This window comes from Podarcis erhardii, assembly GCF_964252035.2.
Source record: "Podarcis erhardii genome assembly, chromosome: 4".
NCBI lineage: Eukaryota > Metazoa > Chordata > Lepidosauria > Squamata > Lacertidae > Podarcis > Podarcis erhardii.
This window is the reverse complement of record NC_138508.1, coordinates 17,868,597-17,882,048: the sequence shown is the minus strand read 5'-3', so window position 1 is coordinate 17,882,048 and position 13,452 is coordinate 17,868,597. Positions and strand designations below refer to the sequence as shown.

Below are 13,452 nucleotides of genomic sequence, written 5' to 3'. Positions count from 1 at the left end.
TCATCTTGGTGCTGGACGTCAGAGACAGTATGTTTCTGTTTAACAGCTGACGGGGCAGTTGTATTCAGTCTAACAACTGGGAGAGGGCAATTGTGCTCACATGCTGCTTCTGAGTGTGCTGGTCCCGGGGGATTACCGTGCGGCGTGGTCCGAGTCCAGTCCGAGGTTGAGGGTGTGGTATGGGGGCTGTCCGTCAAGGGTGAAGCAGGGTCCAAAGCAAGGAGTCGGGTGAGGTCAGGAGCTCTGGCAGAAGAGCAGGACAGGGTGCCAACAGGAACAGGTTGCCAACGATGTTGCTCCCGCAACCTGGGACTGGGCTGGCTAGCTTTTATCTGCCCCAAGGCATAGGGCGGTCCTGGTCCACAGGTGACTCGCCTCTCCTGGCCTGGAGGCGAGCACTCCTCCTGCGGGAACTTAGTTCCCTCTGCCTCTCTGCCCTGAGCCTCTGCAGCTCAGGAGAGGCTGGAGGGTTACTGGACCCAGAGGCAACCTCACCTTCTACTGACAGGGCTGAGAGTGGAGCACCTGCAGGCAATGGGTCCTCCATCACCTCTGGAGCCAGAGCAGATTCAGCTGGTGTCTGCTCCTGAGGATCTGGCACAGGTGAGGGCCCTTCAGGCTCAGGGCCCAGCCCCGGCTCAGCTGGTTCTGGAGGTGGGGACTCCTGTGCTGGCTGGGATTCCTCAGGTTCAGCCTCTGAATCCAATTCCCAGGCCATCACAGTGTGCTTCCCACTGGCATGTGCTTGGTCACTTTGAGACCAGAATGATGGTCTAGAGGTGGGTCCTTGTTCTGATCCAGCTGGGCTCTTCTTGTGTTTTCATGTCACCCTTTTTCTGCCTTGAAAGAAACCCATTAATGGAGAGCCGTTCAAGAGGGGCAAGGCCCCCGTTTCTCCTTGGCAGAGGTTTAGAGCTGAGCAATCCCATCAAAGATGCGTTTTCTTTCAGGTCGTGTAACCCATTACAATCACATTATAATTGTCCCCCGACTGTTGTGGAATGTCCTGCTCCCTTGGTTAACGTATGAAGGACAGCAGTATGCTCAGCTTCCCTGGCTTGTTCCCTGCTATAATGGATATAATTGCAAATGCACTGTCAGACAGAGCCTCCCAATAAACTACAGTGTCCTGAAGTGCCATTAGAGAAGAGCAAATGGGGTCAAGCTCACTTTCAATACGCTGCCATCTCCAAAGCAGCGGGGATGAGGGAGGGATGGAAAATAGCCACATAAACCACAAGGCTCTCGGACAGTCATTATAACACCTCACTGTAACAGGCATTCTACAGATTGTGGAGGGACTCCCTCTTCCTCCTGAGATGTCCTATCCCTTGGTGAAAGAATTGTTTCCCAACTCTCCATTTCCAAAGAAGAACTGCACGAGGCGGCAGGGCACAAAAATATTTTTCCATGTTGAAATCTTTTATTAAAGTTTTTCATGATTAGAGAATAGAGAATGAGCAGGAAGAAGAAAGGAAATAGAGAAGAGAAAGGAAAGGGGGAAAGAATAAAGAAAAATAAAAAAGACTTCAGATTTTCCATTTCATAAGAAAAAGGCATTTAAGACATTCAGTCCACAATGACTAAATAATAATAATAATAATAATAATAATAATAATAATAATAATTTATTATTTATACCCCGCCCATCTGGCTGATTTTCCCCAGCCACTCTGGGCGGCTCCCAATCAAGTGTTAAAAACAATACAGCATTAAATATTAAAAACTTCCCTAAACAGGGCTACCTTCAGATGTCTCTTAAAGATAGGATAGCTGCTTATTTCCTTCACATCTGAAGGGAGGGCGGGCGCCACTACCGAAAAGGCCCTCTGCCTGGTTCCCTGTAACCTCACTTCTCGCAATGAGGGAACCACCAGAAGGCAATATTTCCTTTAAATCAAAGCATCTCAAAATCATTAATTTCCTTTCCCCATGAAAAGTCCAAGAGGACTTTCCAAATTATTATTACTAACAGTAAATGTCAAAACAAAACAAATTCCTTCCAGTAGCACCTTAAAGACCAACTAAGTCAGTTCTTGGTATGAGCTTTCGTGTGCATGCACACTTCTTCAGAAGTGTGCATGCACACGAAAGCTCATACCAAGAACTGACTTAGTTGGTCTTTAAGGTGCTACTGGAAGGAATTTGTTTTGTTTTGACTATGGCAGACCAACACGGCTACCTATCTGTAAGTAAATGTCAACTGAGCTTCTTCTTTAATATCAACTTGACCTCTGGTAATTCCCACCACCATGCCTCCATACTGAGTGACAACAGTAAATTCTTCCGCTTGTATCCGTGTTAGTGTCTCTCCGCTGTGATTGCATATTGAAACAACATTCCTTAATTGGAGAGCACAAAAATATTCAGTACAAAACCCTGTTAAGAACTGTGTGGCATGGAATGTTGAGAGACTGACATTTCTTTCCACTTTTCACAAATTCTCCAAGTGTGGGCAGGTGACACGCATGCCAAGTCTGCCTCCGGTATCCCAGGGCATTCTGTGCCCACCTCCTTGAAGTCCCTGACAGTCATTGTCCTTAGCAAGACTAGCACCTTCCCGCCCTCAGTTTTACAGCTGCAAAGGAGAACTGTGTCTTAGATGCTAGGACCCAGGCTGCTGATGCTGATGCTAAACAGCTGCTTGCAAGCTAGAAGCATATGGTTTAGCTCATAGGTAGGCAAACTAAGGCCTGGGGGCTGGATCCGGCCCAATCGCCTTCTAAACCCGACCCTAAATCCGACGATCCAGGAATCAGCATGTTTTTACATAAGTAGAATGTGTGCTTTTATTTAAAATGCATCTCTGGGTTATTTGTGGGGTATAGGAATCTGTTCATTTCCCCTCCCCAAAATATAGTCCGGCCCCCCACAAGGTCTCAGGGACAGTGGACCGGCCCCCTGCTGAAAAAGTTTGCTGACCCCTGGTTTAGCTGTTATTGGAAAGAGAGCGTTGACCAGGTTGACCGTTTGGCCAGCAAGGCACCTTGTCAATCACAGAGCAATTCCCCTTCACTCGCCATGAAGACATCAAAAGAAGAAAAAAGAATAGCTTCGGAGAGACAAAGTGCAGTTATTTGTGTACAGTCATGCACCTACCTCTCTTCTGTCTCTTCCACTTTTACTGCCATCTGCTTGGCACAATTTCTTCCAAAGTACATAATGGGGTTCACTCGCAAAGGCATTTCTTTGTCCTTTGGCAATTTCGCAAGGTCATTGCGTAACATTCCACTCTCGCGCTCCAGCTTATCGATGGAATCGGAATAGGCCGTGTGTTCTTTCTTGTACAAATCTATCATCTGTTGAAGGAATTGTTTTGTTTTTTGTTTCTTTTATTTAAAAAAGATCAGTTTGTTTACAACTTCATCTTAATTGAATTCACACAATTCAACAAAAAAACAGGCACAGGGCAATATTTTCACCGCTTATTTACCATATGTAATCATACAGGATTTATTGTAAATGATAACCCTCACAGAACTGCCTCCAGAAACTGCAAACAAGACAAATGGGTAGAAAGGATAATAGCTTGTGTAACACAAAAAAGCACCATATTACAATTGCTCAATGAACCCTGCAAACTGCGTTTTCATTTTCTTTTTTTCAAATCACTCAACACATTTGAACTACTTGCCTCAGAAGTCTTAAAGAGGCACAGAAGACATCCTTAGCTGCCAGAGTTGTAAATATTTTCATTATAATGCTCCCTCAAGTTATGCTTCTAGAAAGGGAGAATTGTAGAAAAATGCTGAAGTCGTAACTACATAATTCCTTCAAAATCTTTATGTATAAAATTGCAATATCCTCATGTCAATGAGAAAAATTGCCTTAAAAGTGCTGACTTAAAAAGCATAACCAATGCCATGTTAAATATTTTGGAGGCGGTTTATTAAGGAAACGGGAGACATGATCCCACTGATTAAAACAGAGCAAACTCTCACACACAAACTTTCCTCTTCCATTAAAAAGCAATGGGACTTTTACAAAATGTTTAATTTGCTTAGCTTCTACAAAGTTAAATCATAGATTTGCAGTGACACTAAGAAATACAAGGGGGGGCGGTTTTTCATGGAATGGGATATAAAATATGCAAGGGACACACACACACATATATATTTATTTTGTAATGCAATGAACTCTTCACACCTCAGTGGGAGTTAAAAGAGGGGAAAAGCTCAAATTCTGCTCTCAAACACTCAATTATCATTCAACTGCAGGAAAATGCTAGATCTGAACTTCAAGCACTTCGTATAAACAGCCTAATTCACCACACACTTAAACTGGAATACTTGACTATAAGCTGATTTACAGCACAATCCTAAGGATGTTTATTCAGAAGTTGGAGCTTGATGGAACTCTCTCTCTAGAGTTTAGAAAGTATGTTTAGGATTACAGCCTCCATCCCATTTACTTCAGACCTGAAGTCTCTCTCGTAATAGGCTTGTGGGTTTTTGCATTCCTTAACAAAAACAGTTCTTCAGATAAATCATCTTTGCAGGTTTATCTGATCACTGGGGCTTTTATTGAATGGCAGATAAAAAAAAGGGAGACATGAATGCCAGCGGGCTCTCCAAAGCGATATTACTGGCTGTTAAGGACAAATATAATATTTTGAGTCTGCATTTCTTTTCCAGGTTGAAAAGCACTTGATGGTGGAGACAAGGGTTTATTCCCATATTTTCCCCTTGATTTATCAGAGAGGTAGAAGCTGTGGCCCTCCGTATATTGCTGGACTCCATTTCCCATCAGCTACATCCAATATATCATGGAGTGTCTTTTACCAGCTGAAGTTGATACCCCAGTTATGTTCCTATGTGGATGGGGATAACTTCGGCTTAGTCATTTGTCTTGTTCCACTGTTTTTATTGAATAATGGCTCTTTCATGCTGGATTGTTTTTTAACATTTTACTGTAAGTTGTCTAGAGCAAGGGTCAGCAAGGTTTATCTTGCCTGGACCGGATCGGCCCCGTGGAGATCCTTCCGTGGGCCGAATCGTGCGCCCGCCCGCGATTTTCGGTGCCTGCGTGTGCACAGATGCGATTTCCAGTGCCTGCATCCGTGCAGATGCGATTTCTGGTGCCGCGGAAGCAAGTCCCTGCGCCGGTTTAGCACAGCACGCGAGTGGCTGGCTCGGTTCAGGGGCGGCTTGTAGGTTGGTCAAACGACCTCCGTGGGCTGCTTCTGGCCCATGGGCCTTAGGTTGCTGACCCCTGGTCTAAAGTATGCACCAGTAGTGCTTAAGAAATTGAATTAACCAATTTTGTTTTTGTTATTACTACTAATCATAAGCATTATACAAAATTATATGCTTCTATTTATGATTATATGCTTCTATTTGCAGATGATTCACTGCAGATAATGACAGCAGTCACGAAATTAAAATACGCCTGCTTCTTGGGAGAAAAGCAATGACAAACCTAGACAGCATCTTAAAAAGCAGAGACATCACCTTGCCGACAAAGATCCGTATAGTTAAAGCTATGGTTTTCCCAGTAGTGATGTATGGAAGTGAGAGCTGGACCATAAAGAAGGCTGATCACAGAAGAATTGATGCTTTTGAATTATGGTGCTGGAGGAAACTCTTGAGAATCCCATGGACCGCAAGAAGATCAAACCGATCCATTCTGAAGGAAATCAGCCCTGAGTGCTCACTGGAAGGACAGATCCTGAAGCTGAGGCTCCAATACTTTGGCCACCTCATGAGAAGAGAAGACTCCCTGGGAAAGACCCTGATGTTGGGAAAGATGGAGGGCACAAGGAGAAGGGGCGACAGAGGACGAGATGGTTGGACAGTGTTCTCGAAGCGACCAGCATGAGTTTGACCAAACTGCGGGAGGCAGTGGAAGACAGGAGTGCCTGGCGTGCTCTGGTCCATGGGGTCATGAAGAGTCGGATACAACTAAATGACTAAACAACAACAGCAATTTGCAAAGGGGGTTGGGAAGTTTAGCAGACGTTTCACAAACTTTAAATGGAGGCCTTGAACAGCTCAGATTTGTTAATTAAATACGCCACTCTGGAGCTAACTAACTAAATTCTTGTTTCAATATCAAGATGCTTTGTGTTTTCCAAAAAGACAAGAAGTAATCAGCATAAATCTATCAAGTGTAAAAAAATTCATGTAATATCCTCAAGCTTAGACACTGTGCGAGTGATTTCCTGTGAGCGGAATGGAAAATAAAAGCAAGTTTTGATAGACAAGATCAGTGGCCATTCTGCTGTTACTTCCCAAAGCGGCCAGCACAGATTATAAATATAAACAACTTATGTGATTTAACAGTTCCTTGATGTGCTATATGCCCTTGATTTCCCCACCCTCTCTTTGAAAGCTGATCCAGACACAAACACTTCAGCATGGTGTGGTCTTAGGGTGCAGGCCACGGAACTGACCCTGCTCACATGGTTTGATGTTATGCACCCACATGGTCCTGCAGGGTGGGATCACACTATGCTGAAATAGTTCCGACGTATGGTTAGGAAGGCAGATGTGTGTCAAAAGCAGCACTTCAGAGCACAGGTGGGGAACCGCACATTTAAATGTTAACACACACACACACACACACATCTATATGCCTCTATACAAAATGCCTAGGCTTGTGCTCAGGGGAGGTCAATTTAGTGATGCTAACACAGATATTTGACTTCAAGCATGTAGCCGCAACTCCCCTTGCAATTTCTGGTGGTCCAGGAAGAACCGCAGCGCTGTTAATTGCTTATTAGCACAATTTGAACTGCAGGGTCTACAGGTGTCATCATGGACATAGCCAAGGGTGCTAGATCCACAACTATTTTTGAAAAGCATTAAAAGTACTCAGTTATCTGAGGTTCTCCCCTAGCCCCCAGCAGAAGCCTGACCCCCACAATGTCCTATTCAGAGTATTTTTAACCGTGATTTTCCAAGAAAAGCTTGACAACTTGGATTTCCTTTAAAAGTCTCAACAACTTTGGCTGCTCCCCGCCCCCTGTAACAAAAATCCTGGCTACACCCATGGGTGCCACACCCAAATAATCTCAACAAGAAATTCAGAAAAGTAATGTAGATCAGCAAATATTGCTAAGAAACTGCAGGTTATAGGGAAGAGACATGAGCAGAAACGTTGGAAAGATTTTCATGTGTATGCTAGGAGTATAAACCCCAGAATGCTTGGTTCTGTATGATAAGTGTAAGATTAGTGTTATGTCAAATGGTCTTATTTCCTTCTGTAGTCTTGTCCCCCGCCCCCACTCCCTGCCCACATTCTATGAGGCAATCGCTTCCTTAAACGTCAATAGGTGCTAATCTCCGTAAGGACCAAATGACCTCCGCTGCTTTTTATTCTGTTTGCATACCTGTTGTTTCCCTAACATTTTCTCTTTTATCTCTAACTCCGTTTGTAACTGCCTTTCCAGTAGAGCAGCTTTCTCCATGATAGTTGCTATAGTAATCTCCTTCTGATGAAGCTCTTCTGTCAGGTCAGAGATTTCCGTCCTCATTCTTTCCACCTCAGAGCGATGGGACTGTTCTTCCTGATAAAGGCGGTCCCTTATCTGCAGCAAATAGGGAAGAATGAGCGCTGGCATTGCAGATAGCATCGTTTTTTCCACATACCACCAACTTTTGGGGTTCTCCGTTTCCAACACGGCAGCCCTACCAGCCGTGTTAGTGATAGCGCAGAGAATTAGAAAGGCTTACGATTCAGACCAGCTTCTCTGTGTTTCAGTTTAGAGTTCACACTTTCCACCTCCTCTCTTGTTTAAACGCTACATGCCAAGGATCATAGGAGCCAACTCTGAGCGGGCATGGGAGCTTCGGCCCCCACAATAAAATATGTGAGGAGGCCGGGCCCCCCAAAAGTTGACTGACATTCCCATTCAAATGGTGTGTTTATACTGTGTCATCTGATCGATTTTGCAGGGCGGGGCATACCTGGGCGCCCACAATATTTTATTCAAGTTGGCACCCCTGCCGAAAGGAAGTCAAGTGAAATAAAATTTACCCACCAATGTTAATGTACCCGGCAGTCCAACCTCTGATATTTTATAACAGTGGTGGGGAAACTTTTTCAGACATTTCCTTCTATACAGCCTTCTTGGGGCCACTTGGCAGTGGGGCGTGGCCAGAGGCAAAAGTAGGTGGAGCAACAGATGCAGTCAAGTTGTATCGTTGTTTGTAGCCAATGGCCATTACAATATAAATATAAAATGAAAATGCAAGTTAAATTATCCAGGGCAGCAAACTTCTATTTGACAGAATGCCTGGTTTTAATAATTATTTTAATTGTGTTGTGCATTTTATTTTCATAGAACCATAGAACTTTAGAGTTGGAAGGGACAACGAGAACCATCTAGTCCAATCCCTTGCAATGCAGGAATCTATTGCTCAATGTGGGGCTTGAACTTACAAACCTGAGATTAAGAATCTCATGCTGTACTGACTGAGCTATCCTAGTTATGTATCTTGTTTGTTTGTTCTCAAATGGTTTCAGCTACACAAATAAATATTCACAAAAAACACAAAGGTGTGAATCACAGAAAATGCGATGAACCTAAATTTTTACCTTTGTACAATAGGCTAGTACATCCTAAATATCTTCGCAGAAGCTTACGAAAAGCTTGGCTTGTCACTCAACATCCAAAAAACCAAAGTGCTGCACCAACAAGTACAAAATAACCCCTCTGCAGTGCCACAAATCCAACTCAATGGTGTAACACTGGAAAATGTTGATCACTTCTCCTGCCTAGGCAGTTATCTTTCCACAAGGGTCAACATTGATGCCGAAATCCAGCATCGCCTGAGCTCTGCGAGTGTGGCTTTCTCCCAATTGAAGTGCAGAGTGTTTGAGGACCGGGACATTAGCAGGGAAGCCAAAATGCCTGTTTACAAAGCTATTGTACTACCAACCTTACTGTATGCTTGTGAAAAATGGACCACTTACAAACACCATCTCCAGCTTCTTGAAAGATTCCATCTACGGTGTCTCCGAAAAATCTTACACATCACTTGGGAAGACAGGCGAACTAATATCAGTGTACTGGATGAAGCAAAGATCACCAGTGTTGAAGCAATGATTTTTCAACATCAACTTTGTTGGACTGGTCATGTTGTGCAGATGCCTGATTATCGTCTTCCAAAGCAACTACCGTATTTTTCGCCCTATAGGACGCACTTTTTCCCCTCCAAAAATGAAGGGGAAATGCGTGCGCACCGACCCCTCTCGCTCTCCAGGCTTCAGGAGAGCCGTAGCGCCAGTCCCACAAGGTCGGGGGACAGCGGGGAGGCAGAACGCCGCCATCCCGCTGTCTCCCGATGTGGTTTGGAGGCTGACGGCGGGGAGACGCAGCGCATCCTCCAGCTGTCCCCGGACCTGATCTGCAGGCGGGCGGTGGGGAGAAGAGCGCTTCTCCCCGCTGCCTGCCCCGCAAGCTCCAGGGACAGCTGGGAGGCGCAGCGCCTCCTCCCTCTGTCCCCGGACCTGGTCTGCAGGCGGGCTGCGGGGAGAAGAGCGCTTCTCCCCGCTGCCGGCCCCACAAGCGCCTGGGGGGGAAATAAATTTTTTTTTCTTTATTTCCCCCCCAAAAAACTTGGTGCATCCTATGGGCCGGTGCATCCTATGGGGCGAAAAATACCGTACTCTATTCTGAACTTAAAAATGGAAAGTGTAATGCTGGTGGTCAACAATAGAGATTTAAAGACTGTCTCAAGGCAAATCTAAAACAATGTAGTATAAACACCAACAACTGGGAAACACTGGCCTGTGAGCACTCCAATTGGAGAACAGCCTTTATCAAAGGTGTCATGAGCTTTGAAGACACTCGAACTCAGAACGCAAGGGGGAAACATGCTAAGAGGAAGTCAAGCTTAGCAAATCCACACCGCGATCAACTCCCACCCAGAAACCAATGTCACCACTGTTGTCCAGAATTGGCCTCCACAGTCACTTGCACACTCATTATTAAAACCGTGTTTATGGAAGACAATCTTACTCGGCTACGAGTGATCGCCAAAGAAGAAGATGATGATGAAGGCTAATTTCTAACACATTCCTCTTTATCTGCCACCCAGATAAGGAAGAGGCATTTTCAGAGGTCAAGGACACATCCCAGCCAGTCAAAAACATTCAGAATTTGAAACAGCATGCAACCTGGGGAGATTTCCGAAGAGGCATGGAGGCACGGAGGTCCCCATTTTGCTCCCTGCCTACCACTGTTTTAAAACATTCATAGGATGAAAGTGGGTGGTGGGCTATCAAGCTGCATATATTGCCTTGTTGGTCCTTCACTTTACTGTGATCACCACACAGCAAACGCGACTTGTTCTGTTCAGTTCTGAACAGAATTGCAAAATGCCATTTTTGGCATTCGCGAAAACAGAAGGATATCTGCATCAGCAAACAAATGCTCAGAGTATGTTCCGTCAATGCTGTTGATGTCACAAAGTGTAATGTCACACTGTTTGGACATGATGTTGACCAATTCGTACCCTGGAGAGTGAGCATCAGGCAAGCAGTTGTATGTAGATTCCCTTCTGCACTCTTATTTACGGAGAAAACTCAGACACAGGGACATTCTTCACCTTGCAATTCAAGGTATTCTCTTATCCCTGCAGCGAAGAGAGTGGGAAGGAGTTTGGGATAGCAAGCCCAGAAGCCAAGGGCCCACCCTCAAATTTTCTCCAAGGAGAATCCGGAGAGGCAAAGGAATTTTCCAAAAGGGCTAAATGGTTAGAAACTACTTATATCAGCTTTAAAAGCAGGTTGCACGTAGTAACCGGAGTCTACTGTTCCCCCTCTAAGCAAGGAAAGTCAATAGTTAAAGTACCAGGTACTACCAGAAATAACTTTTAGCAGCTCACTAAAGAGAAAACATGATAAAAATAAATAAAGGCTATGCTGACATAGTGTTACAAAAAAAAAGCCCCACTCTCAGAGAAAATAAGCTTGCCACTAGTGTTATTTAATGGGTTGTTCTATGCTATTAGCTTTGAAGGTCACATTTCCTGTACCGCTTCGCTCTCCCCCGAGAGTATAAAGAAGCTTGTGGGTTTTCATAAGTTTTCTGCCAATAACAAATAGCAAAATGCCAATAAATCCTCCTGTTTCTTAGAACAATACAGCCCTTCTGGATGCCAATATAAAAAGGGCCAATCAAGCAACGTTCAGTTGTATTCTGTTTCCTTATGAATCGCCATTGATTTTCATTGCACTCTTACATGCAGTTTGCCCCTTTGGAGATATTAAGGGTTACTGGGCACACGCTTCATACACGCTGAAGATGCGTTTCAAAGTCGCTAAGAACCAAGGATGTCTCTTGCCTTAAAAACTGATGGCTTTAAGAGGCGGGTGTAAATGAAATCAACGCTCTTAAATGCTGCAATATTTAAAAGCCCCCCCCCTTCCCCAGGCAGCTTCTGCCCACTTGTACCCTCCAGATGTTTGGATTACAACTCCAGCCAGAAGAACTGTTATTGGGGGACAGGGGAAGGGCAGGTGTGGAGGACTCCCTAGTCCTGAATGGGGTAACGGTGCCCCTGAAGGACCAGGTGCGCAGCTTGGGAGTCATTTTGGACTCACAGCTGTCCATAGAAGCGCAGGTTAATTCTGTGTCCAGGGCAGCTGTTTACCAGCTCCATCTGGTACTTAGGCTGAGACCCTACCTGCTCGTGGACTGTCTTGCCAGAGTGGTGCATGCTCTAGTTATCTCCCGCTTGGACTACTGCAATGCGCTCTACGCTCTACGTGGGGCTACCTTTGAAGGTAACTCGGAAACTGCAATTAATCCAGAATGTGGCAGCTAGACTGGTGACTGGGAGTGGCCGCTGAGACCATATAACACCAGTCCTGAAAGGTCTTCATTGGTTCTCAGTACATTTCCAAGCACAATTTAAAGTGTTGGTGCTGACCTTTAAAGCCCTAAATGGCCTCAGTCCAGAATACCTGAAGGAGTGTCTCCATCCCCCATCATCGAGCCCGGACACTGAGGTCCAGCGCTGACGGCCTTCTGGCGGTTCCCTCGCTGCGACAAACGAGACTGCAGGGAACCAGGCAGAGGGCCTTCTCGGTAGTGGGCCTGCCCTGTGGAACGCCCTCCCAGCAGATGTCAAGGCAATAAACGAACTATTTTACTTTTAAAAGACTACTGAAGGCAGCCCTGTTTCGGGAAGTTTTTAATGTCTGGCGCTGTATTGTTTTTAATATTCAGTTGGAAGCTGCCCATTGTGGCTGGGGAAGAATTATTATTATTATTATTATTATTATTATTATTATTATTATTATTATTATATCCACATGGGCAGAGACCAACAGGCCTGGTTGGCATTCAGTGGGACTTGACAGCATGACCTCTAACAGGCTGCAAAATTATCTGCAGCGTGTAAGGAAAGTGAATGGATAGCTCAGTCGATGCTGATGACACCAAGGTTGCAGGTTCAACCCCCATATAGGACAACTGCATATTCCAGCATTAAAAGGTTATCCTCTGGGCCCTTCTAGCTCTACAATTCTCTAAGAAGATGCAGTTTGAGAAGCACCAATTCCGTCTGCATCCACACTTTCCATTTACTGTAGAATGGCCAAACTTTGGCCACTTCCCTTTTTTACATCTGTGTGATGTTCTGATCAAGACATACCCTGCCCATATTTTACCTGTTCAGCTTCCTTCCTTTCTCAGAGCTTGGAAAATCCAACTTTCTTGCTTTTTTAAAAAAAACCACACAAAGCGACAGCTATGCAGTCGCCCCAAGTGCAGACAGCCCACTGTGCAGCTGTTCGATAGCTTTTCTGGCAGATTATTGCCTGCTGAAGCCAATTCCATCTCTCACCTCTTTAGGAGTCCATTTTATCCCTCTGGTTGGTTGGTTGGCATCCCTCTCTTCCCTTTCCAAACAGCATCGCCTTTATATTCTGCACCAGCTTCCTTAAACCACAGCAAGGATGGAGTGGGGCAGTAATCATAACTGGGAGTGCTTTTCTCCCACACCACAATCCCAATGAAAATTACCGCAACCCCTGCAAAACACTTGGGGTTTGGGAAAGGCGGACTGCCCAGTAGGCAAAAGAAATGTGTAAAAGTCTGGAAGTAGAGTTGTTATTCCACTTCCAGCTTTAACAGCAGTGACTGGATGCTGATAACACTGACGGCACACTGGAAATGCATTTAGAACACTTGCATTAACTGGTACAAAGCTGGAGAAGAGAGATCTGAGACCCACAATTAGCCCAGAAAGCTTCTTTCTCATGCTCCAATGTCCTTCTACAGCCTGGATCATAGTTTTTCCTTAATTGTGACCCACGGAATAAGATCAGAACATACCTGGTTCAGCTCTTTCTGCTGATTTTCCTGCTGTTGTTCCAAGGCAAGTATCTGAGCTTTTTTTATTTCCAGGTCCTTGATGCATTGTGCATAAGCTGACTGAAGTCTTGAAAGAAAGAAAGAAAGAAAGAAAGAAAGAAAGAAAGAAAGAAATTTATTACAAG

At 44.8% G+C, this 13,452-nt stretch overlaps 1 protein-coding gene across 2 annotated transcripts in view; it reads right to left on the bottom strand.

The window, feature by feature from the left end:
- The window catches only part of DEUP1 (deuterosome assembly protein 1), a 64,176-nt gene that overhangs the window by 16,725 nt on the left and 33,999 nt on the right, over nt 1-13,452 (bottom strand). For both annotated transcript variants that reach the window (XM_081860402.1, XM_081860403.1), the window contains exons 9-11: nt 13,289-13,394; nt 7,331-7,528; nt 3,100-3,299 (exon numbers count right to left, since the gene is read on the bottom strand). In XM_081860402.1, coding sequence (XP_081716528.1) covers nt 3,100-3,299; nt 7,331-7,528; nt 13,289-13,394 — 504 coding nt within the window. The remainder of the gene's footprint in view (nt 1-3,099; nt 3,300-7,330; nt 7,529-13,288; nt 13,395-13,452) is intronic.